The 27,855-nt window shown below is 30.9% G+C and overlaps 2 protein-coding genes across 3 annotated transcripts; one reads left to right on the plus strand and one right to left on the minus strand.

Annotated features, from left to right (window-relative positions):
- Nucleotides 1-1,973: 1,973 nt before the first annotated feature.
- On the minus strand, nucleotides 1,974-6,628 carry LOC148611615 (N-terminal Xaa-Pro-Lys N-methyltransferase 1-like). The gene is made up of 2 exons (XM_088592340.1): nucleotides 6,428-6,628; nucleotides 1,974-2,503 (listed from the first exon to the last, which is right to left on the minus strand). Exons 1-2 carry the CDS (start codon nucleotides 6,584-6,586, stop codon nucleotides 1,994-1,996), a joined length of 669 nt encoding a protein of 222 aa, XP_088448466.1. The 5' UTR covers nucleotides 6,587-6,628; the 3' UTR covers nucleotides 1,974-1,993.
- A 217-nt stretch (nucleotides 6,629-6,845) lies between these two features.
- LOC148611616 (kinesin-associated protein 3-like) lies at nucleotides 6,846-27,208 on the plus strand. Of its 2 annotated transcripts, XM_088592341.1 has the most exons (17): nucleotides 6,846-6,995; nucleotides 8,374-8,505; nucleotides 10,768-10,925; nucleotides 11,832-12,032; nucleotides 12,726-12,953; nucleotides 13,648-13,743; nucleotides 13,922-14,100; nucleotides 14,857-15,019; nucleotides 15,662-15,762; nucleotides 16,712-16,930; nucleotides 17,816-17,981; nucleotides 18,886-19,011; nucleotides 19,878-19,976; nucleotides 20,449-20,534; nucleotides 20,917-21,103; nucleotides 23,772-23,889; nucleotides 24,599-27,208. In XM_088592341.1, the coding sequence occupies exons 1-17, from the start codon at nucleotides 6,964-6,966 to the stop codon at nucleotides 24,786-24,788; spliced, it is 2,481 nt and encodes an 826-aa protein (XP_088448467.1). In that variant the 5' UTR covers nucleotides 6,846-6,963; the 3' UTR covers nucleotides 24,789-27,208. The 2 variants fall into 2 exon arrangements, with proteins under 2 accessions (XP_088448467.1, XP_088448468.1); XM_088592342.1 differs by lacking the exons at nucleotides 23,772-23,889; nucleotides 24,599-27,208 and adding an exon at nucleotides 21,734-21,874.
- Nucleotides 27,209-27,855: the final 647 nt, after the last annotated feature.

The following is a 27,855-nucleotide window of genomic DNA, read 5'->3' on the forward strand; positions in this document are numbered from 1 at the left end:
CAAATGCATTTGATGAATATGTCATTAAAAACTTATCTGTAATCTGGGACTGTATACAGTTGTAACCTTGTAATAATAATAATAATAATAATAGTTTCTACAGTAAATTTGGTTGAAACACATTCGTTAAAATTAGAAAGGTATAACAGAAGCAGAACAGGTGAGAAAAGTACAGGGTGTTAACCGCCAAATTGTCAAATGTCTCATCACTCCAAAAAACTATTAAAAAATTACTATATTTACGGACACGTACAGAAACCAACTTTTGATTGTAGTTTAATCCTCTTTTAGACGAATCATTGATTTTGATAGCAATGTCAAGTGTCCTGTACATAACGGGCAGGGGTAAAACTCAACAAATCTGGCTGAGTTTATCTGTATTTTGGTGGAACGAACTATGGTAAAATGTTTTTTTACAAGGAATACCAGAAGTATTTGGATCATGCAAAAGCTTGGAAAAGAATATCCATGATTTCTGAACATATACAATTTTAAATTGGATTGTGTCACTTTGCACTTTTACGTGTACAGCATATTGAAATTTACAATGTATAAAACTGGTATAATTCGTATTTTGCAGGATTTAGGCATATCATAACGGTTTAACTGCAAGGACAAATGAATTATCATGGTGATTTCTTTGTACTCCGAAATGTATGTTTTACAAATGATCGAACTCGTACCGCAGTGACATCTATGGCAACACCGCCTGCACAAAGTCCAGCGCCCTAGACCACTCGGCCAGATATATATATATATATATATATATATATATATATATATATATATATATATATATATATATATATATATATATATATATATCCTTCTGCAGTTTTTGGTTAAAAAGTTTCATTTTCCGGTAACAAAACTGCTTACATTAAATCTGATTTTGGTGCTATCACAAATGACCAATATTGTAAAAGAATAATGGTTTATAACAACAGTTTTCACTCTCAAGGCACCCAAATAAAAATGTTAATGAATACCACTAATTTTTAAATACACCATGTGCAGTTTATTTTTTAATCACTGGAATACACCAAGACATTCCTTGTTAAAATAAGTGAGTCTAAATTAATTTATGAAACATTAATTGGTAAATGATTCTAATTAAAATAGGGCAATAATGGAACATTAAGTGATACCCTGCCATATATGGCAAAATGTTCAAAATGACCTGTCTTGAAAACTACATTTTTGACTTTGCTGGAAATTTAACTTAACCTTTATTTTATTGTACTAAATAACTGTACTTTTTTGTACAAGGCTTTAAAAGACATCATAGATCTGTTCTCAAGTTATCATCTGGAAACCATGGGGTATAGACACACATCTTTTCAGAGGGTAATACATAATGCATCGCCACTTCATGTGCTAATGATGTATAAAAATTAAGACTAGCAGTTAAATCCATTGAGGCTTCCCTTTTTCCTTTTCAGAACTTTCATCATTAAGTTACATGTATTGATTTTTTTCACATTTTAAGAGCTTGCTTAAAGGTATGTTTACACATACTGAAGACCTCTTGATAATCTTTGAAGATAAGGTAGTTACTATTTTTTTTAATTATGTTGTATATATATATATATATATAAAGATTTTCACATGTATTCAGTAGTGGAAACTAACAATCCAAGGCCTGAAAAAAATTCACACAAACCCCCTATAAAATGTGGAAATACACAAAGTTTACCCAACAAATATAACTAATTTAATACAACTACTGTCACTAAAGAATATATTGACTTTATATAGAGTAATCAAGGGACAAAGATTCTAGCGGAAATCAAAAGAATGTTAACCAGGGACAAAGACTAGAAATGGAAAACAGACAAACACAACAAAGAACAGAAAGTAACTAAAATAATACATACAAAGTAACATAGGTAAATGAGCAACTCTGACTCCACAAAACTGGACCAGGTACACTGGTAGGGTAAGCATCCTCTGCTTTTCTAGAAAAAAATGCATTATAAAAAAAAATCATTTATTACCTTAAAGCAAGCATATGAACATTATATAGAGACTTAGGAAAACCTTTCTGTTTCCTTTCACATAATAATTCTAAACCTGATGCCTCTAGCATCGCTCTGAGATTCTCTAATGTCCTGGTGTAACTACTGTCTTCAGAATCAAAGTCTTTTTCTCCAACTGTTACATTTTCTTTCACACATATTATACCATTTTTGGTCAGTCCCCTTTTACATCTTTGAAAAAAGTCAACAAAATCTTGATCTTTCAAATGACCAAGCACCCACTGACACCAAATAACATCATAATGTCCCTCGGTCGGAGTGAAGTCTTGAAGTCCTGAACAAAATCTATTTTTAACCCTTGAGAAATCCTCCCCAATGAAAGCAGGTGCCTGATCTAGAAAATTCTGGTTTAGTTCAACCATGTCAACTTCTTTGAATATAGGTAACAATAATCTTTTAGTGATTCTACCAATGCCTGCCCCACAATCTAAAGCTCTGTGTGGATCTGTATCACCCCCTGTCATCTAAAAAGAAAAAATTGGGCATTAATAGAACATCAAGTGACACCCGCCATGCACTAGTGAAAATAGGGGGATAGCAAAGTGTTTGAAATGGCTTAATTCGAAAACTACATTTTGGACTTTGCTGAAAATTGTACATAACCGTTTTTTATGGTTTTAAAAAAATTCATCAATCCATTTTCAAGTTATCATCTAGAAACGGTCAGGAGATGGACACACAACTTTTCAGTGGGTATCACATAATACCTCAGCACTTTGTGTGGCTCAGTAAAAGAAAGAAAAGATCTTTATTTGAAGTTTTATCATACTTGTTTCACATATCATAGTCATACATGAATGTATATCACCATGGTCCAATACAAGTACAACTAAAATCTACCTAACTCATTGTTTACTAGAATATAAATATAGAATCCACAACGATAACAAGTTGATTATGGAATTTCTCACATCAAGTGAAATAAATTTTATAGTTTTGATCGCGAGGTTTGTAAGTGTCCCCAATAATTATTTTGAAAACTAAAGCAATTTCTTTAACATCTAAAATTCTAACTTAAATAGCAAACGATGATTGGATATACCTGTATGTACATGTTTACATGTACATAATGAGAGTGTCACAATTTAATTTATGTTGTCTCTTCTACTTTTGTCCTTATTAACTCTGTTCCGTAAAGACAAACAATGTTAAAATGCAAGAATTCAAGGTTAATGGAAAAATGCATATGTGGTTCAAAACACACAAATAGTTTAATAATAATTCATGAATTTTAATGATAATTTCATTTCAAATAAATCTGAATAGTATTTGCTACTCCATGTCAGGTATGGACACTACCAGTACTCCAGTAGTCCTGCGCCACCCTTTTTTTGGAGAGGACTCCTTTAAAAAAATTCCAAGGTAGTCCTATGGACTATCTAAATTTTGCCTTATTTTTCATAAGATCTAAGAACAGAACTGTCATTACTGTGTCTGCGGGCTACCTATATTGTATTTTTTTGTCTGAAGTAGTCCTGTTGACCACCAAAAAATTCTATTACATGGTTACAAATTAGTGTCAAACCCTGCATGTATTTGTTATTTACAGTAAAACCTCGTCAATAGAACTGTTAAGGTCACTCATAGGCAGTGCCTACTCCATATCAAATTGTGCCATGTGGGTTTGTTTTCATTATGTTCAAATTAACGGTTGTAGTGGGATAACCCGATCCAGCGGTCAAAATATTAAGCCTGCGATAAAAATTCAGAACAACTGACGGAAATGTTTTGTTTCTATACACGTAGACTGGATGTTCTTCCATTAAATTTAAATTTTGAAAAAAATTATATTCTGCTGTACCCTCTTTTCGATATACAACTAGTTCCGATGTATTATTAATATCTCTTTTTGTACGGAACTGATTGCACATGCTTGGGTCAGATGTCAGAGGTTGCCGTCACTGAACCCGGCCTGTTTCATGAAAACAACAACAAAGATTCAAGAAACCTTTCAAGGGCAATAACTCTAACAAGAAGTTGTCTGACAATTTTGATTCAATGGAGACTTTGGTAGGACTTATCATGAGAATCATTTCATCAATCGAAAGTTTCATTCTATTATAGTTTTCAAGATGTTGACTGAAAACTGCAAAAAACTTAATTTTTTGCATTTCAAGGGCAATAACTCTTATATGGATCTGACAATTTTGATCCCTGAAGACTTTTGTAGGCCTGATAATAAGAATCATTTCAGCAATTGAAACTTTCATTCTATCTATCACAGTTTTCAATATAAATGCTGAAAACTGTAAAAAAAAAGTCATTTTTCACCTCTCAAGGGCAACAACCCTTATATGGAGTCGTCTGACAACTTTGATCCCTGGAGACTTTTGTAGGCCATATAATAAGGATATTTCAGCAATTGAAAGATATTGGTCGAACCTAACGTTTTGGAGATATATGCACACAACTGCTGTATGCCCCCTACGTTCTATTTTTAGAAACAGCAGTCATGTTTTTTAACCGATCAAAAATCCAAACATTCATTTTGTTAAGGATACACTAAAAAACAAAAATACCAACTTTCATTGAATTCTGTAAAGTAGTTTTTGAGAGAAGATTTTTGAAAGTAATAACATCAAAAACAGCAAAAAAGTCCAAAAAGAGCAATAACTCCAACATGGGTCAACAGATTTTCATCAAAATTTGACCACAGATAGATCTCATCATGCTAAATACTTTTATACATGACAGAATTTGGCTAAACCTAATGATTTTGGAGATATATGCAAAAATCTGCTGTATGACCCCTATGTTCTATTTTTAGTAACAGCAGCCATGTTTTTTTAACCAAATCAAAAATCCAAACAGTCATTTTGTTAAGGATACACTAAAAAACAAAAATGCTAACTTTCATTGAATTCTGTAAAGTAGTTTTTGAGAAGACAATTTTTCAAAGTAATAACATCAAAAACAGCAAAAAATGTCCAAAAAGAGCAATAACTCCAACATGGGTCAACAGATTTTCACCAAAATTTGACCACAGATAGATCTCATCATGCTGAATACTTATACCCAGCCATAATTTGGCTAAACTTAATGGTTTTGGAGATATAATGCAAAAATCTGTTGTATGACCCCTATGTTCTATTTTTAGTAACAGTGGCCATATTTTTAACCAATCAAAAATCCAAACAGTCATTTTGTGCAGGATACTCTAAGGAACAGTCATTATACATTTCATGCAAAGCTATTCAGTAGTTTCAGAGAAGAAGATGTTGGAAGAAATTGTTAATGATGACAACGACCTCAATTACGGACGCCAAGTGATGGCAATAGCTCACATGGCCTACGGCCAGTTGAGCTAAAAAATGAAGAAAAAACAGTATCATCCTGATGATTAGAACTCTGCCTTCAATGCAGTACAGAATGGATATTTTTTTGTTTTACAGTGTTTTTTTTTTTTTTTTGCTGCTGTTGATTTTTTTTAAAAGTTGTTCAAATGTATATATATAAATGATTTAATTTTCTAAGTTAGAATTAATTCAAATGAAAAATAAGTTGCACAAAAATGGTATATAAAATACTTATATAAGAATATTTAAATATTTATCAATTAAAAATTAGCAAGTTTCACTAATCTAATGATTGAGACCACCTAGTATATAAATTTTAAGTAATCTAAAACATTCTCAATGATTTCAATTCTTAATCAATTTCAATCAAATGATAAATTGAAATAAGATAAACATCATTTAGAAATAATTTGCCTTAAAAGTTGAAGTGTCTAAATTCTTACATATAAATATTTCTCTTTAAATAGACTAAAAAATAGATTCTATAAAGTTATTTTTGTCCAGTACTATATTTTCTTTTCAATAAATCCAATAGTAGCATATTTCTATTTCTTTAATCAAAATGTATTGTATACCATACGGCTCCCCATATTCGTTTAATCTCTGAACCGATAATGCACGGATTTGGGGTACGACAACAATAATGGCGGATGATTGACATTTGATTTTCAGTCACTGGTGTAACAATTAAATAAAGACATGCACATAACATAATTTACATAAGTGGAAAGTAGAATGTTTTAATTTTATTTTCATAATATTAGCGTCGTCTGGTCAAATCAGCAACTAGATCGAAAGAATATTATTTTGACCAACATAATAGGCCCTTTTGTGCTAACGACAGCAACGTTAAGGGAGTCAATGAGCATGCATAGACCATGCTCACTAATACAATATAGACTTCCGCGAGGAAAATTCTTTTGTTCTACCCAAACTCTACCTCGCGGAAGTGTATATTGAGCATGCTCACCAACTTACCACAAAAGGGTCTATTGGGGTACCCCACTATACAATGTATATACCTATACTACAGTATACGTATACGGTATAGTGTAAACTGTAATGTAGCCCATGGCCATGCTGTAAACTTACTGTGAGAAAAGGTCTTAAAAATTCTCTTGAACCATTTATATCTGTAGGTGAAATTTTTGCAAAACCCCCGAGCATCCCATCAACTGTTGGTGGGATAGCTTCCCAGTGTTTTTTCGCATCATCATAGAACTTTTTATCTTCACTGACTTCAGTGGACATGTTTAAATCTGGTTCTTTGAATTAATTTTTCAACCAGTTTGCAAATTTAATCTCTAAACAAGAAATATGGGCTGACGAAAATAATTCATAATTCATTTTCGACTTCACAAAAACTTTTTTATAATGATATAATTGTTTAATCAGATACATAATGATTTTTAATAAGTAAATCAAAATTTATCTCGGAAAATTATTAAATTTTACTTTCAAGAGTATATGAAAACTGGTTACGTTTTTAGTGTCTACACTTTTCTACTTTAGGCTTTTCATAGGGAATCAGGTTAATAAATATTTTGATATGGCTGACTCTAACAACCGAATTTCCGATGTCTTTATTTAATTTCTAACATTTATTGTTTTGTACCGGTAGAAAAAAGATGCAGGTTGAAGAAGCACGATATCTCAAACGGTATATATGAATTAGCATTTACCTCCACTCATAATTTTTGACCCACAGCCGGTGAATGTCATGGTAGTTCTGGGAAAGTATCTGACTTGTTATTTTTCCGTCGCATAACACTTAATATGGCAGCAAATATTACAATTTGATGTGGTTAATCCTTTGATCAGAAACTGAAAATATTCAGAAGAACTCCAGTAGATCTGTGTCTACACTGCAGTACTATACACTTAAAATTTGTATCATTGACTTTTATTTGATATTGTACTATTGTCTTTTGCAAGTTCTGGTCAGAAAAAAAACCCAATATCTTTTGTAGACCTGTCGTCATCTTGCAATACATATATTTTTCTCATCATGTAATGATATAGGTATATGTTTATTATACTCAATAACTGTATAGGAGAGTTCTTCGTGATGTCATCACTTACCTCTGATTTGGTTTTGGTTGGCAAAAAAAAAACAAAACAATTGAGTGGCATGGGGCATCAACTTTTAATCGTCATAACTTTTTTCGTTTTTTAAGATAATTGAAAAATTCTTTTGGTTGCCGAAACTGTCAATAAAACTTTTTATCCATGGAATTTTTAAATCAATATTCAGTAATTAGACTATATGAGCATAAAATTTTAATTATAATTTTATATATGAAAATAGAGGTTTACATATAAATATCGTTTCAAATTTATTTTTCAAGTAAAACAGTTATGAATTCATTTTACAGAACCAAAATTGGATGTCAAATAACAAAGCTATAAAGTTTTGAAAATTGATATTCTAATCTAATCATCAAATTGTTAATTGTTTATTTAGTTGTTTATTTGCCAACCAATTTGACACTTAATGATATGCAAATTAGTGAATATGACATCACTAATGTGATTGGTGAACTCCTATACCATAGGTGTGTACAAATTAATATTAATTAAAAAAATTAGAATAGTTCACTTCTCTTCCTTTCCTTTTCCTCTACCTCTGTTGCACCAGGTAGGTTATTCCACTGATCATTTACTCGTATAGAAAATGATTGTAAATGCTGTGAAATCTTACACAGTTTTCAGAAAGGTTTAAATGAGTGACCCCTCATGGTAGCAAAGTAAGAAGTTTCATCGATTCAATGTTGTTGATACCATGAAAAGCTCTTTATACTTGGAATGGAACATATTCAGGTCACGATAGTAGGTTGCCTAGAGAACATAGTCTATTCTCATAATTCAAATTACATATATGTTTCACAAATTTTGGACACTGTTGTCTGTTGCGTATAAATTAACGAGGTACCAGAGCTTGCCCATACATTTTTGTAGCTTAGGTCTTTGGAAATGATGTGTAATTTTGTTTTCATGACCTGTTTATATGCTATTTGTATGTAGTATTTTTGTTTTAGGAAAGTAAAATTCACCAGTATTGATGTTCATCCCACAGAGAAAGCATTGGTTGTCAATTATGAATTGGAAGCCACCATTTTGGGAGAACTTGGTGATCCTATGTTGGGAGAAAGAAAAGAATGTCAAAAAATGTAAATTTGTGTACTTGAAATTACATTTACATTTTAATGATTTACAAAAATGTACCGGTATATATGTAAACTTACATGTAGTAATTTCATTTGTGTACATTTAAATAATGCAGATAATTTGACTGAATTGCAATAAATTTACATTTTGAAAAACTTCTGAATTATAAAATGAAACAAAATTCTTCAGTAAATCTAAAACATGCTTAGTCTATTATAAATAGATTTATTTTTACTGGCACTGTACATAATACTTCAGAAACCTAATCAACATTATACTCCAACTCATATGGTTGAACTACATTTCAGACCCATCGAAACCTGCTGGACCGTCGGACCTGTCCGGTAAAATTGTCCCGGGTCCGGTAAATACACGTTGCTTGTCGGCCCGGGTGTCCGATGTTTTTTTCTTACGTTGAAGAAGATTTTCTCAAAACTGAAGTGGTTTTTGTGAATAATAAAACTAGAACGTTTTAATAATTACGTGAATTAGTCTACAGTCTAGCGAGATAGTCAATCAATTTGATTGTAAACAATAATATGTAACTTCCGGTTCGTTCGCTACACGTCATTTCGTCCTTTGATATATCGTCCCTTCCGTTGTCTCACTACTCGTTTACATGTGAAACATGCGGTCATTATATTGTCAAAATAATAATGAAAAAAATAATAAAGTATATTTCTTTTACATTGAAATTGATAAAGATTAATAATTGAACATCTGATAAAACAAATTTTCATTTGAAAATTTGTTGGGTCGCACTTATTTATTTAAAATGTACTTGGAGATTCCCACCCCCCATCAAAAATGTTAGCGTGTCGATAAATTGTTCAGAGTTTTTTCGGTCAGACATATTGTCGTTCGGTCAGACAAGTCATCACCCTGTGTCTGACCGAATGTCAGATGTGCTTAAAAAAATTTCGATGGGTCTGACATTTTGTGTATACTGCAATATTTTTGTCTATCTGTTGTTAACTTTTTTTTCTAATTTCTCTGTTTCTGGGTGAAGACATTTTGTTTAGGGTGACTTTTAACATGTCCTCCCATATCAGGTTTCCAGCACATCTACATTATATTTATTGTTTACTGTGCAACTTAAATTTGATAATCTTTTGCTGATTATGAGTTGGGGTCTTGTAAGCACAATGATGCATGGAAACTCTTAAAACAAGGTATTATTTGAATTTTGAATTATTTTGGAATTTAGTAAACGACAAAAAAAAATTGTAAAACTAGCCCAAATCAAGGGGGTTAGTCATGCTGGCAATTGGCACAGTCTTCACGGTTAACTTTTTCAGACAGAAGCCATTGGGACTTCCAAAGTTGCAAAAATTGGAAGTCTGAATGAGTTTTCAGTGGCCCGAGAAAAAATTGAAATTATATGAAAACATTTTTTTAAAGTGCAAAATTATCGGAATCTATGTTCAGTAATAAGAATATCCTGTTATAATGAAATTACATAACAACAAACGCTCATTCGATTCAGACTATTTAGATATGTCTAAGAACCCAAAAATAAACAGAACACTACAACACCCCAAAATTTTTGGAAGTCTGATAGGCTTCGTAAGAACATAATTTTAGGGGCCTGGGGCACCAGGCCCCTGGCTAAATTTGAAGACTGATGACTAAGTGTAAGGTTAGTTGGATAACAAAAAGCAAGGAAAACTTACCAACCCCCCTTAGTCATGATGGCATGACTAACCCCCTTAGCAGGGTAAGTTCTGTAAATAATTATTCTACTTATTTTCTTAAATCAAAAATAATTCCAAATTTAAATAATACCTTGTTCTTATTTCTTTTTATAACAAAAATATGTTACTTGTACATGAAATCAAAATGTGAATGATGATGGCATTAAATGCATACCAGTTCATGTCCTGAAAGATATAAAATTTATGATATGTCTACACTGTTTGCATAAAGAGGCTGCAAATTTTTCTTTCAAAAGAAGAGAAATTGAGGAAAAATGATAATTACAGAAAAATATTGCATTACAGCTCAACCATAATAGTTGTAGTATAATGTTGATTTTGGGTTTGAAGTATGATGTACGAGATGAAATATAATATCCATGTATAATGGACAAAACAATTTATATATTTAATGAAGAATTTTGTTTCATTTTATAGTTTCAATATAAATGCTGTTTTTATACATTGTATTTAAATTTCTGTAAATGAAAAAGTAATTTGAAAACTGTTTTTTCTTAATTTGTCCAGTGAAATCCAGTTTTAAATGTAGTTAAAATGATTTTATTTCAGAATAAGGGTAAAAAGTTTAAACCCAAGCAGTGACCTGACAACATTGGCAAAGGAAATAATAGATAAATGTAAATTGATTCATCCATCCAAGTTATTAGAGGTTGAACAGCTGTTGTATTATCTACAGAGTAGGAAGGATTCATTGCCTCCTAGTAAAGGTTCATATTATAAGTTAATCAGTATATTCAGGGGTTCAAATTTACTTCCAAGAAAGAATGGTAAAAGACTATTCAAACCAAACTTAGAGTCAGTAGATAGAAGGACTACAAATCTAGGTTATCCTAATTCTTAAGTTTCTTTCCAAGTGGAAAGACAGATCCATGGACTCAATTTTCTTCTCTAAGGCCAGAGAAAAAATAATTCTGTTTAATGTTACCCTACCTACTCTATTTTTCTGCCTACCCTAGCATATATTATTTTTTTTTATGAAATGCCACTATACTGTCATTTTTAGTTGAGCACCATTAAAGTAAAAAAATCCTCCATCAAATGTCTACTGCTCTATATGAAATAATTTTACCTACCTACATGCACCTACCCTATTTTTTATTCAATGTGACCTCAAACAAACGATAACATACACTTTTCTTGGCCTAATTTGAATTTGTTATATCTAATGTACTTGGACAACAGTAGTTTCCTCTTGCCAAATTATTAAAAAAAATCAGCAAAAATTGCTTGAGGTTCTGAGATACGACTGGTAACTTATTGTTGTAAATTGATAACTTATTTTACGATTTATTTGATTCATTAATGTTGAAAATAAAGCTCAAGTTAGCCTGTGTATGGATTCAAGCCTGTTTTACTTCTTGTTATAGTTAAGACTTTAGTTAAGTTATATCTAAGGGTTATATTGTCATAGAAAGTGTTCATGTCTACCATGATATGATAGAAAGTGCTCATGTCAATCATGATATGATAGAAAGTGGTCCTGTCTATCATGTGATATGATAGAAAGTGCTCCTGTCTATCATATGATAGAAAGTGCTCCTGTCTATCATGATATGAATCTAAGCTTGATATAATTTTGTTCTAAACTTTTACTCACTATATATCAATCACAGCATCTGGTAAAACCCAGTTACAAGAGAAGCCAGAAGTTCCAACATATGACGCGACAGAAACAGATGAAGTTGCTAACATCAATGATGTAGATGATTATATGGAACTATTGTATGAGGATGTTCCTGAGAAAATAAGAGGTTCAGCATTACTTCTGCAGCTGTCCAGAAACCCAGATAATCTAGAGGAGTTGTTCTCAAATGGTAATTAACACTGTATTCACTTTCATTTACGAGGAGAATTAGTTTAATTCTTTGCTAACGTGTGGGCTCAAAAAACTTTATTTCTCAAGCAGAGGTATTAGCTGACTTGAGTCTTATTTTTAGAAGTATATAAGTAACACTCCAGCCAAGAATCGTGCAAAATGTGATTCATGGGTAAAAAGTCTACATATTTTTATTTTTGATATTTTGTTCGAATTGTCATAGTAAAGAGAAATTTACATTGAGTTTTTCATATAACCTGTGTTATTAGGAGATAAAAATTATATAGAATATACTGTAGATTTCAATATTAAGGGAGATAACTCTGTAAATTACACTCAAATACAATAGAATCTATTGGATTTTTATTGTTGATTATCTCCTAAGAGCAGGCAGATTTGAATTAATAATTACACATTTCATAATATAGACCCATAAAACAACTTAATTACAAATATAAAAATATGTAGCCTTTTTGTGATGTATCACATTTTTCAGATTTTGCATGATTCTTACAAAGACAGTTACATATATAGAGTAAAGATGGTGATGACATCACTAGTAACTGAAATTAACAAAAGATTTACAATTTTTTGCAATTATTATACATGCATTTTCATTTTTCTAAAGGAAAAGTAAAAAAAAACCAAATATGTGCCTTATATTGTTATATATGTTGTTTTTTCTTCACAGAAACTGTGGTTGGAGCATTGGCTAGAGTACTAAGGGAAGATTGGAAGAAGAGCACAGAATTAGCAACTAATATAATCTACATATTTTTCTGCTTCTCAAGTTTTTCTCAGTTTCATGGTGTCATTTTACATTTCAAAATCGGTGCTTTATGTATGAACATAGTTGAACATGAGTTGAAAAAATATGATTTATGGAATGATGAGTTACAGGAAAAAAAGAAGAAAGCAAATATCCTTTTATATCAGCAAAGTAAACATTTTTTTTATTGTTTGTAGTATTGAATATATCCTTGACCGAAGGTATCCATGGTGATGCTAAAAATCAGACAGATTCACATGTACTTTCAGCTGATGCAAAATTTTTTATATCTAGATTTTGCCATGCTGATTTTTTTACTATAAATTTGCTTCTGATTTTGTCAACATTTGCTTTCCCTTTGTTCCTTGTGAAATATCATCCCTGCACAAAACTGCCTGTTACAGGATTTTAGGTGTGGTAAAAATTGTTTGGTCATAATGGATTATGTGATTTCTATGATGACCATATGACTGATGTATTTGGCAAAGACTTTCACAATCATGGGCAGGAGGCAGTTCGTTAAAACAACTACAGGAATAAGACTGCAATTACTAATAGCACTTATTTTGCATTAATAGAACTTTATACACATTAATATTCATGGTGGACAGAAAAATGCCCCAAAAATGTACCCATAAAATAATTTTTTAATACTATAAAAAATGCTAATAATTTTTTTATAAAATTGTGAAAATTGATACCCAGGAATATGTCAACTTGACAATCCATGAAAAATTAGCAACTGTGAAAATTAATTTGTTTTCAATATATAAATAATACTAGGTAGACTACAGTGCTGAATTTAGATCATAAGTTGTCTAGTATTATCCTTAACACTGTTTACCTGAAGGTGACAAGGGAAGTACCAAAGGCAAAGATTATGAGAAAACTGTGAAGAAAATGGCAGATTTGGTCAGAAAACAGGAACAGCTGTTGAGAGGTTTGTCTATTATCCACTTATCATTTAGTGTCAAATATGTTGAGTAGCTTTACATTCATATCGTAATACTCATATTCTAGACGGACTTCAATATTTTAAATTTTGAGCAAAGGGAAGTAACTCTCCCACCTGACAGTTATGACAATGACAGAGTGATGATATTACCATTCAATTTCAGTTGCCTTTTACTTACTTTTGAACCTTGCTGAGGATTTAGCTGTTGAAATGAAGATGAAGAACAAAGGGATGGTAAAGATGTTGGTGAAATGTTTAGAGAGGGAAAATTTTGAGCTGCTTATCCTTGTTGTATCATTCCTGAAGAAGATGAGTGTGTTCATAGAAAATAAAACTGAAATGGTTGGTATGAAGATGATATTAAACCTTTTTTTTTTATTAGATTAGGAAAACAAAACTTTAAGTTAAGTTGAGGCACTATTTTTCACATGTTTTTAAATATTTCATATGGCCTTTTTAATGTCTTGGTCAGTTTTATCAGCTGCAGTAACTATTGTATGTCATGCAGAATCAGATCATTTTTACTTGTATCACAAAGTGACAAACAGTGAAAACAGGTCTTTTAGCTGCTCAACTATTCTTCTGTCATGCTTTGTGTAATCTGTAACTCAAGATGTATTTAACCAATATCTTTCAAACTTTGCACAGTGTTTATATACATTATGTAAATGTGCATCTAATATTATGGAGGAATTTTGCATGTTTAACTTAACCAATTTTGTCACTTTATGTTGTGGACAGTACCTAATTTGTAACTAAAAAGAAATTCATCCAACATTATTGAAGATATTTTTGTACTGACAGAGATATGATGGTGGCACATGTCTAGACATGTATTGGTCATGCTATACACTGCTTGTTAGTCCAAACAACATGTTTTCTATATGTGCAACACTGTTAACTAAGATGCACTTTTTTGTAGTTTTGCTACATTAAGTTGAGTAATGAAATTTTGTTTTTAGACAATATTTGTGTAAATCTTTTTTTATTTCATGAATTAAATGTTGATGTAACAGATCAATCAAAATCACAAAAAAATATAGCCTGGGATGAAGGCTATTTACAGTGGCTTAAATTAATAACTTTCTTTTTTCTCAGGCCAAAGAGAATATAATCAGCAAGCTGACCAAACTGGTCCCCTGTGAACATGAAGATTTGCTCAACATTACATTGAGACTGCTACTGAATTTATCTTTCGATTCTGAGCTGCGAAGTAAAGTGGTTAAATTTGGTCTGCTACCCAAACTTGTTGGATTATTAAGTAAGTAGTCTATCAGAATCAGGCAATTTTTGACTCAGAAACTAAATTATAATACATTTTTCTAGAGCAAACTGAAAAGTACACTACAATATTCAATGAATACATATAGTATAGACATGGGCAACTTTTTATCTGTCTGGCTAAATGGAATTTTTTTTACTTTTTTTTATTTAAATGTTCAACAAGAAAATGTGAAAATTTCTGCTGAACTGAATGAAATTTTTTCTAGCATCGCCTTCTTGCAGACAAAATTTACTGTGACTGGTAGTATTTTTGGGGGAATGCCTTAGTTACAAGAACCCTAACAGTAAAAATTATTGAATACCTGTCTAATTGACCCAATACAAAAAATAAAATAAAATAAATAAAATCAATTGTTTGACTAAAAAGATCACAATATTAAACAGAAAAGACTGCATTCAAGCCATTTCCAAATGATGGAATTAAACATGTTTCTGTGATTCAAACACCACTTCATAGTCATGTGGTATGAAATAGACTTGATATTTTGAAATGAAGAGCTTAGAGAAAATAGGAAATGATATAGAGAAATTCCTCCAGTCCATTACCTGAATAATTATATGATATTTTTTTCAATTGAAATTGTACTTAGATGATAACATGGACATATATTATTTTCAGATAATGAGAACCATAAGATGATTGTACTGTGTATATTGTACCACGTTAGTATGGATGATAAAGCTAAAAACATGTTCACCTTTACAGATTGTATTCCTATGGTAAGTTTTTATCGTGTGCATGCACAGTACATGTATCAACAAAAAACGTATGTGGTGCTTATATTTTTTCTTTTTATCAAATAAAATGAAAGAAGTTTGTAAAGTTTTTTAGGCTTATTTGGATAGAGATATGTTTTGGTTTACATTTTAATTTTTTAATTTCTATGAAATTCTGAATAGTTCTGAACATTGTCCAGTTCATATAACCTGACTTGGTATTTGAGCCATGCCTCCTAATGACAGAACTACTTCAATGGTATCCCAATACACTGAAAGATTGCATGTAAATTTCAAGTGGTCTTATTAATGGAATGACATTTACAGCTTTTAAAAAAATGTCAATTTCATACAATAAAACAATTTCTTGTTTTTCTAATTTTGTTTTTGGTGTTTTTGGATTAAAATATAAGAATTGTTTTCAATTGTTGGTTAGACTATAGGATATAAACAACTTTGGGTCATTTACACTGCAACATTAACCAATAATTTAACCAACAATTGAAAACAATCCTCATATATAAGTTTCAAACTGTAAAAGATGCATCAAGTGGATATGAAAGTAATCATCAGGGATAATTTTCTTCCATGTTTTAGTGGATTTCCGCTATTTCAAGTCAGGATTTTACCGTTACGATTCTTATTTTATTGTATATTTACTTCCAATTTTGCCGATTTCTGCTTTATTTGTTAACCTCGTAAAATCATCTCTGAATCATCTTTTAGCCCATTTTGGTAGAAAATATAAAACAATGGGATTGAAAATTAGGAAACGAAGACATAAAACAGCTATTGTTAAATTGCAAATTCACAGTATATTTATCACAACTGTTCTTGAAGTATTTATGAACTGCCATATACCGCTATATTTATTGTTGTTCACTCACTTTGATTTTGATAATGTCATGTACATGTATATATTCCTATTTCACATATGTTTATTTTCTTGCAGGCAATGAAGTTGTTATTAGAAAGTCCAGAAAATACAGACATTGAATTGTTAGCACTGTGTATAAACTTGTCAGCAAATAAAAGAAATGCCCAATTAATCTGTGAAGGACAAGGCCTGAAAATGTTAATGAAAAGGGCATTTAAATTCAAAGATTCAATGTTGATGAAAATGATCAGAAATATTTCACAGCATGATGGACCTACCAAAAATTTATTTGTAGTAAGTAAAAATAATCTAGCATGATCTTTCAGTATATAACATGCTGTCCAGTAGCCCAGAATTCCTATTTTTTTCAGTTTGGCTAAAATTCCTTAAAAAAAAACTTGAAATTCAAAAGGAATTCCTGAAAAAAAAACCCTTATTTTTCTTGTGAATTCCTGAATTTTAATGGTACTTCAGTACAGTTTTAGGAGTTTTAATATTATCCTTGTAGTTTGTGTTTCAGTGGCTGCTTGTTTTGTAATTAAGGGAGTGCATCCTAATTGTCTATAAATGTTTTCTTTGTCCCAGGTAATCAGGTGTTCTGTCAGGAATTAAAAAAAAAAAGGCATGAAAGAAAAATCGAAAATTTTCTCAGTCTTAATAACTATTATGTCTTAAAATTCCTAAGGTAGCCCTAAAATTTTTATTTTTAGCCCTAAAATTACCCTTTATATTTGCCAAAAGGTGCTGAACAGGTTTCTTTAAGTCTTGAATTGCTTTAACAAATGTTTTGGTTCTGTATTTCTTCAATTTTTGTAAAAAAAAATCATTGTTTATTTTCCTGATGATAAACAACAAATTGAAAAGAAACTTTAAAAAATAGTTTAAGCTTTATGTTATGGGTTTTGCCCATCACTGAAGACCATGTGGTGACCTGTAGAAATTTAATTGTTAATTGCTTGGCAATTGGTGGATGACTGTCATTGGCATTCATACTACATCTACATATGATTTTTGAGCCTGAAATAAAGGCTACAAAAAGGTATATCATTGAATATGTGATCATTTGCCTAGATTTAATGTATCACACATCTGAAAAGCAATATTTTAAAAATTTTGAATAAAGCTAACTTCTAGATAAACTTTATACTTCATTCACTATGACGCTCAATTCTTTTTTAGGACTATATTAGTGATTTAGCTGATGCCATGTTGACAGCGGACAATGACGACTTTGGTGTGGAAGCCCTTGGAATTCTGGGTAATCTGACTATTCCTGACTTAGATTATGAACTCATTATTAAAGAATATGACCTAATTCCATGGATCAAAAGGAGATTAGAGCCAGGTTAGTATCAAAAACAAAGAATTAATTAAGTGAAAAATAAAATGAGAAAACAGAGAAATTCTACTTAGTATAGCTTTTTAAAGCACACACAAGTTTTCAAGCACACATAAGTTTTCAAGCACACATAAGTTTTCAAGCACACGTAAGTTTTCAATAATGAATTTTTTCTTAACTCTATTAAATACAACTGCATTAAGTAGCACTCCAGCTAAGAATCATGCAAAATGTGATTCATGGGTAAAAAGCCTTCATATTTTTATTTTTGATATTTTGTTTGAATTTCCATAGTAAACAGAAATTAACATTCAGTTTTTCATATAATCCGTGTTCATAAGAGATAAAAAATTTTATAGAATGCACTGTAAATTTCAAAATAAAGGAAGGTAACTCTGTAAATGACACTCAAATACAATAGAATCTACTGGATTTTCAATGTTGATTATCTCCTAAGAGCAGGCAGATTTGAATGAATAATTACATATTTCGTGGTATAGACCCATAAAACAACTTTATCACAAAAATAAAAATATGTAGCCTTTTTGGGGTGTATCACATTTTTCAGATTTTGCATGATTCTTACAAAGAGAGCTACTTAAGTTTTAATTTGGTCAGGGTTGATTACAATTGTCAATACTTGTCTGATTGAGTGTCTGTTGGCTTTTGTATAGACATGGATTTATCCAAAAGATGTGAGTATCTATAGTAATTCGTTCTTTTGGAAATATTTTTTCTTAGAAATCCTATTTGGGAGTCAAAAATGCTACACTGTAACTTACCATTCATGTAAAGTATTTAGAATTCCATAACATATTATCTATTTTGATTTGCTGAATAAAGTATTAGAAAAATACGCAAACGATAACGAAAGGTTTCTTTTTATGTATAGTAATGACATACTTTACAGGAAGTGCAGAAGATGATATAGTTCTGGATGTTATTATACTTGTTGGGACTGTGTGCAATGATGATGCTTGTGCCAAATTATTAGCTGAATCTAATATCATACACTGTCTCATAGAACTGCTGAATGGTGAGTTGTCTATCTGACATATTTTCATAGGTAATAGAACAGAAAAAAAAATGAAATTTTTGAGGAGGGAATGCCAACAAGATGAGGGCTTTAATAATGAAATAATTCAGTTTTGAGTGGGAGTTTCCCTGAACAGCAGGTTCTTATCTGTCCCTTGTAAGAAGTTAACAAAATTGTACATGACAGAAATATTTGAGAAAAAAAAATCACAAACTGAAAATTTACATGTTTTTGCTCTATTCAATTTTTCTCAGAAATACTAGTTGGTGAGTCAAAATTTCTACACTGTTACATACTGTTGCTGAAAGGCCAGTTAAATAGTTTTTACAAATTATCATTGTTCATTAGTTGTATGTTATTTGTTTATTTTTAAGGTTTCAGAGTTAATGTTCTCAGGTTGTACACTTTAGTTTTGTTGAAAACAGAATGTAGCTAAACAAAGCTTTATTATCATTATGCCTTTTATATATACTGTGAAAGTAGTATTGTTCGTGGAGTACCAATTTTCATGGTTTTTGTGTGTAGGCCAAACTACGAAATTTGGTTTCCAACAAAAAGGAGATTTCAGTTGAAGTGTATACTGAAAACCACGAAACCACAAATTCAAGAATCCATGAACTTGTGTTTCTTCCCTAATCCACGAAATTTGGTATCCACGAATTAAAGTACTTTCACAGTAAATGTTATGGTAAAGATTTAAGAACTTTTATAACAATACTGTATTAATTACATGGAACAGGGTTCTTTTTGTAAAACATAATTCATAGTAATGCAAAACACTTTGATTTTGATAGAAATGTCTTAGAAAACCATGAGGACACTTAGGTGTATTGTGGAATTTATGAATTATTATATATATATTACAGCCAAGCAGGAGGACGATGAGATGGTTTGTCAGATTGTTTATGTGTTCTACCAAATGATATTCCATGAGTCTACTAGAGAAGTCATCATTAAAGAGACTCGTATCCTATGCATAATTCTTGGTTTTAGAATATCTAAAAAATTATGTATACATCATAGAGAAGACAAGAAATGTAGAATTTGTCAAAGAGACAACAATCCTACCAAAAAGTAAAAACAAAGCAGTTAGAGGTTGCTTATGGGTCTTCAATGAACAGTGAGAAATTAATCAGACTTAAAATCTGTGTTTGACTTACCCCTGAGGGTTGTATGGGTCTTCAATAAACAGTGAGAAATTAATCAGACTTAAAATCTGCTTTTGACTTACCCCTGAGGGTTGATGGTGAAACAATTACTGCATTAACTGAGAACTCAATGGTAAATACATGTATTTGGTGTAAAAATAACAATTGTGGCTGCAGTGATGAGTTGCTAGGGAAGGGAAATGATAAATCTTTTCTAGAAGTCCCATAACAAGTGACATGATTCCTAATCAATTTGTTGTCCTGTAAACAATTCCTTAACATTAAACAGAGGCACCTGCCTACCTTATAGACTTGATGCATGATAAAAATGCTGAAATACGCAAAGTTTGTGACAACACTTTAGATATAATTGCAGTAAGTAAAATAATTTGAAGTGGAAAATTTCTCATCTGGATTATATTTTTGTTATCACATAGAACAATTCTATTTTGGATTTTTCTTGGTAGTTGTTGCATTGTTCTTGTTTATTTCACTGAAAAGTTTAACTCCATAGCTTTAATTCAATAATGTAAATTTTTAACTTAATTTTATAGATGACAAAGTAAGTTTCACTAGAAAAGCCACTTATTAGAATTTTTTTTAATTTTACTTTATCAGTAGTATTTAGGTTATTACTTAATATAACATTTGACACAACATTTTACAATTTGAAAAAAAAAAACAGTACAAAATTTATTCATGGTGAATTTTTAAAAATCAAATTTCATCACCATATGACCTGATTGATTTTTAAAAGGAATTTGACCCTGAATGGGCCAAGCGTATCCAATTAGAGAAGTTCCGATGGCACAATTCTCAGTGGCTTGATATGATTGAGTCTAGACAGATGGATGAAATGGCTGATCAGTATTACGGAGATGAAGGTTATGACCCATATCTACAAGATACAGATATTTTAGACAGACCTGACCTTTTTTATGGTGGTTAGTATAATTTGATATAAATGTAAAACTAAGTGTTTCAGCATATTTTTGAAAACACGAAAAAGTGTTCTTGAAGAAAATTGTGCTTATGACTAGAAGTTAAAGAAGTTACATTAGATATTTCTAACATGTCTATAGTACTTCATTTATTGTAAATTCATAAGTACGTGTATTGATTAATTTGACTTAAACCCTTATTGTTCAGTGATCTCATGGTGAAATGCTCACACAAAGTGCAATAGGTCAGGGATTCAATCCCTTGCCATGTCATAACAAAGGCTTTAATAAAATCTGTAGCCACAGCTTCTCCACTTTAAAACAAATCAGCTTATAAGAGGTAAATAAGACTGGTTGGCTCAAAGACAGAATAATGTGTTGGAGTAATACACCTTTCTGCAGGTAGTTGCTCTTTTGTGCTAGCATAGTCTTATTATGTACATCATTCTAGCAAAAAGCAGGGTCAGTTGGATCAGTCAATCATTCTTATACTGAAATGCATGAAATATCTGCCATTTGGCATTAGACTACAATCAATCAATCAATCATTTATTGTTGACTTATTAGTTAAATTGAAATGACATACATAGTTAAATCTAGATACCTTGTTTACCTAGCATATTTTTCACACAGGTAACAAAGGTAAGGTCTCTTCATTTTATTGTAAAATACATTGTATTTGTGCATTTGTTAATGAGTATTTTTATTGTGTATTATTTGTTAAAAGTTGGTAGAATTTTGTTGATGGCATTTTCATCATTCTCACTTTTATAGAAGTAATAGATAAGTTAAATATTAATGCTTCATAGCTGTTTCTTTATATTAAGTGATTTTTTGATTCAACTACATTTAATTTCTGTTACACTAAGATATTCTTAAAAAGTAATTTATTTAAACAGATATATGTAATTTATTTAGCTTTCTAACCACATTTTAATATTGGTTTTAAAAATATAATGCATGTCAAGAGCTCCTTGTGATATCTTGTGATGGGTTTGCAGTCTATTTCGAAGTGTAAACACTTTTCTTGATAAACCTGGTATAGCCCAAATTCTAAAGAAAATTGTAAACCAATATGTTTCCTCCAGTTTAATTGCTGTTATGCAATGTGCAATGTTAAGCTGTCCCTGTATTATCCCTTAAGCATGGAGTGAAGTTGGTAAATGCATGTCTTGCCTGGCCTTTCTCGTTTAATCTGGTGCTTTCTGTGGAAAGCTTCTTTTTTAGCTTATGGTTTATTATCTATTTGGTAATGTACATTGAATGATGAAAAATCCAATTTGCATGTACTATCATGTGATATGGTCATGTTACTGGCATCAATAATTTGATTTTAGAAAGGATGACTATTGAATTTTTTTGTTAAGATGGATAGCAAGTGTTGTATTGTTTTTTTCTATCTAGATGGGTTGGAAAGAAAAATTTTCAGCTTCAATTTAGTTGATGGCAATTTGGATTGTACTGATACCTTTTTCAGTACAAGTCAGTGTATAATTCTGAGTGATTTCTTGGTAGTTTCTTGGTAGAGATAATTTGGCAGAAGAAAACACCCTCATATACATATTGCAGAAATAAAGACAAACAACAGAAGAAAATACGATCAAAAAGTGCCCTTCCATCCACTTGCACCCTGCCCTTTTCAATTTCTAGCAGGAGCTCTGGTTTCATTACTTTTAAATGACACATAAGTCTGCCCCAATTTGTATTGTAAGAGGTATCAGTTCAGTTCAAATTGCCATGAAGTGTCATTCATTTCAGGTACCACACTTTTGTCACTAATACAAATAAAAGAATGCCAATAGAGATATAATAAATGATTTAGGACACCACATAGATATAATTTCATTAATTCTTCTTTAAAAAAATAGGAATTCAATCACACATATTTTTATTGAATGATTACCATGCTTATTAAAGTAAATCTTACACATTAAATGCCTGTGATGAATCCAAAATTTGTGACAATTTTGTGATATATGTACAGTTTGTAGCATACACAGTGGAAGTTTCTAATACGTGATGTATTTAATATTATGTAATCCCGTGCAGGTCCGGGAGTTAAAAGAATAGGCCTGCAGCAGCGCTAAGCTTGTCGTAAAAGGCGACTAAATAGTGCTCAGAACCCTAGCCAGGGGCTAGGGCGCTCTGCCCACATAGCAACTGGGATGTGTGCCCCAGGTGGTGGAATGGGGTACCCCTGGCGTGTGACATGCTGGGGTTGTCAGGCTATAATACGGAAAACCTGACCGCAAACCATAGTGGTGCACCGTGTTGGGAAAGATGCCACGTTCCTTGCACGTTAAAGAACCCTACTGTGGTATTCACCCGGAGTAGGAACCATAGGGCTCCGCCACAGGAAGGCTAAATTGCCCGACCCTACACACCTCTCCCTATTTCCAGTGGCAATCAAAATTTGTCGACCACATTGTCCTTGTGTCCCATCCCTTTTTCATTTCATCATCATTTCTTTTTCATTTTATCATCAATTTCATGTTCATCGTCTGAATATAGCGGAAATATTGCTGCTCGGATGTTAAACCCCAACAAACAAACAAAAATAATATTATGTCATACAGTGAGATCATTTTACATGATACACAGGGTAATCTATTTTTGATATTAGAATAGAAAACTTTCTTTTCTTTTAGTTGAATTGTTGTCTTGTTTTTAGATGCCTATGAAAATGGGTACATTATGGATGGACACTTAACACCAGAGTATATTGATGAGAATGGCATGTATGATGGACAACCATTTGATGCCCATGGACAGCCTTACATGCCATATGGGTAGGTATACTATATGTATTATAAGTTTCTATATATCACAACTTTCTTTGTCAACTTTTAGGAAACTTCTAATAGATATCCCTTTGTCTTTTATCAGATGTTTTTTTAAAAGATGTCATTATTTGGAGATTTAATATTAGCCCTGGTAAAAAAATGGGTATACTCTTACCCCAGTCTATTGATCTGTCTGTTTTAAGACTAGCTTTGATTTATATATATATGCCATATTGTGTTAAGGGCTTAGGACACAACAGCCTTCTGTTTGAAGACTCACTTTATTATTTTTTACATGCAATGATTTTGATTGAATATTTAAGTAAAAACAAAAGTATTTACTTAAAAAAAAAATGATAGAAATTGTTGCGTTTTGTGACAGTTTTATTTTAGCTATTTCATTTTAAGTCCTGTTTTATCAAGGTAGATTGTAATGCTTTAACAGAAATTTACATGTTGTGCAACAACTCTGCAAAAGTAGGTTGTTGATTAGTAAAAATAAAAGACAAAACAAACATTTATTTGTAACTCCATTTATGTGAAAAAAGTATGACTTTTCTATAGAAAACCATTCCATAATTTTAAGACTATAGATTTAATAGTTTAGTAATCTTTTTTTCACAATCTGTACAATTCACATTGACCCCCATTCTCCAAAAAGAGGTTAAAAAATTAGTCTAAATTCCCATCTTATTTTAGTCAGTTTATTTTACAGATATGATGGTATTGATATACAGGATGGATATGAACCATACGCCAGACCTGAGTCTAATATGGGATTTATTGATGAACGATTCCAGCAGGAACAGTATATGCAACAAATGCAAGACCCTTATGGGATGTATTCCAATGGCCACGGAGAGGAAGATGATTATGAATATGGTTATGGGAATTATCCACGATGAAATTTAATTTGTGACGTGAAGATGAAGGATTTTTAAACTTTTATTTATCGGACTAGATGAGTGTAGATGATGTCCATTTGTGAATAAAAAAATGGACATAACACAAGTAGAAACAAGAGATGATCAACGAAAAATTTAAACAAAAAAGAGCTACCCCGTTGAAGAATTGTCACTTAAAAACGGGTATTCAAATTAGCTGTTGAAATTATTTCATTTTTACATATTTTTAGATAGGATAAAACCCCACATAAAGAATTATCATTTGCACATTTAGCAGTTGTCATTTACATGATGGCACTTTTATTTTTTTTTCATTTTCATTTTGATTCATTACCTTGTGGAAATATTTTTTAATGGCATTTATGGTCAAATATTAATATATTCTAAACATAAAGTCTATTTTCCATGTATCAGACAAAAATCAAGAAATTTGGTAAACTTCACAAACTCAAAATTTCACTGATTCTAGAATTTTTTTTATCTTTTGACAGTTAATGAAAACTATTTTATAGTAGAAAGAATGTTGTTGATGTTGACCTTAGTGCTAGCCTTGGATAATTGATAGCCAGAGCTTTTTTTACATCTCTGTAAAATTTTGTAGTGCTACTTGATGTGATATATTGTACATGTACTAAAGAATTATTGTTGCTTCGAAGAATTGAATTGAAATGGGGGATTGATTCACATAAAAAATAACAGAAAGTTGTGAATTTTTACTCAGATTTTTTTATTGTAATTTAACATCTTTGACATGAAAATATTGACAAGGTCTTTTCAAGTCTGGTGAAATATTAATCAAATGCATTGTCATTTTAAGGTTCACATATGCATTATAATATTAAATAAAAAAAAAATTTCTAAGACTGAAGAATTTTTTTGTAATAATAGTCCTCTTGCACTGAATATATATGTTTTTACAAGTCTGATATTTTGACATTGAAATATACTTCCATACTATTTAATAGTACAGACTATTGTTTCTTTTGATGGCGTAGTCCATGTTTAAACGCTAATTCTCATAACAAGAATCTGTGTGATTAATTGTGTAATTTATCTCTCAGAATAAACTGTTTGAACATTTAATGATTCCATTCTTTCTCAAGCTATTTTACCTTGATTTTGTCATTGTTATGTTACTCAACATTTTCCCTAAATAGGTTGCATCTATCCATATCCATCTAAATGTAAGACATGGTTATTTAGCATGTAGCAGTTTGGCATTATTTTCCAGTGTTGAAACATTTTTTTTCATACATTCCTTTAATAGTATTTATATTTGTAACTTCTAAGTTGAATATTTTTGAAGTGTGTTGCATGTCTGTAATTGTGAATTTCCCACACTCCTAATTTAAGATTAATGTTATGTAATGTTATGGTGAGTTGTCTTCTGTGTTTGAAATTCGGTTTTTAGACTATAATAAGTAGGAGTGTAAGGTAGATTGAGATTGATTATGGATGTTATAGTCATTACCATTTGGGAGTAAGGGCAAAAAAAAAGCCTAACATTTTATAGTTTCCTGACAGTAACTTGGGTATCAGTGTATGGATTTAAAAAAAAATAGCTAGAATGATCCATACAACAAAAGGGATATTAGAATTTTAGGGGTTATGGTCTTAACACTGATTAAGAATAAAAGGCAAAAAAAGGAGATTTTACTAAATTTATTTCATGCTAAATTTCAATCAGGTTCAATTTGAAGCCTCGACTTTTTGGGGTTCTTTGAGGCACAATACCATCTAGAATTTTACTTTGTGCATGATTTGGAGTTTGTCAAATTTATGTTCCCAGATTAAACTTAGATTGTCATAAAAATTTGAACTTTGAGGTTTAAACCTTGTTATTAGAATTTTTGTTTTTAAGTCCTGTTTCCAAATCCGTGCTGATTGAAGTTTAAAGGGTCCAATGTTAAATAATGTTTGAATTCAGCAAAATTTCAATACTAGAGGTTCTTTGATATTCTCAATCTTACCATGTATTCAGAATTTAGATTTTTAGGCTGCATTCATTTAGTTATAATGAAATAAAAATCTACTTCAATTTTTTTTAATTCTTTTTTAAATCTCAATTTACTCTTTTTTTCTACCGACTTAATTTTTTTGAACATGAACACTTTAATGTAGGTATTGTTGCATTCTAGAAATCACATATACATTTGTTTCCATTATTTTAACCATGCAGTTATTTGTATTGGTGTACTAGTACATTATGCATGTTGTGTCTAGTAGTGTAATAGTATTGAAGAATGAACATTTTGTCTTTTTATTAAGTATTATGTGAATGAGTTCCTTATTTTGACAAGATCTGTGATTTTTATGGATTCCGTCCATCTTACATTTAGTTGCTACATAATTTGTTTTATGAATCATTAATTTATTTGATACATTTACATGGAAGAACAAATAAAAACATTGTGAAATAATTTTGTTATTTTCATTTTGCTTTGTTGTGAACACCTCTTTCTTGCATTATTAACTTATTTGTGTTGAGGATTATCATCATATTTCCAAAACATGTGCACCAATTACCCAGTGAGTTAAAATTATCAACAAATTTTTAATATATATGTCTTATGCTACAATAAACAATTTTACTAAGTTACTTGGTATGAAAGGCACACAAGAAATGGTTGGCTATAAGTCAGGGTAAGAAACATGTTGGCCCATGGATATGTTGATTTTTTTCTTTGTCACGTCATTATTATTGAGTTTTGTTCCAAATGATCATAACTATTTGACATTTTATAGTTCTAACCACATTTATCTGTAAATGTGATACTGCAAAAGAATATAAAGCATCAGTATAAACACATTTTCTTGTAATAACTTCAAGTTAAATCAGAAGCTTTCTCAATTTAACTCCCTTTCTTCAAAATGCCTTAAAAACAGAGTAACGAACTGTTGCTAAAATTGAGTTATATTTTATCAAAGTTAGTAATATGACAGTAGGGCCTTCTCTCACACCCTTGTCAACATTTGATGCAACATATTTTAGTGGAGTTTGATCAAATAGGCCACACACTTAGTCTGTATCATTATCTATTATCCCATTGATTTTCAAGGTCATAGA

Source organism: Perna viridis, chromosome 7, assembly GCF_037379345.1.
Source record: "Perna viridis isolate PV_CMFRI_1.1 ecotype Kerala chromosome 7, ASM3737934v1, whole genome shotgun sequence".
NCBI lineage: Eukaryota > Metazoa > Mollusca > Bivalvia > Mytilida > Mytilidae > Perna > Perna viridis.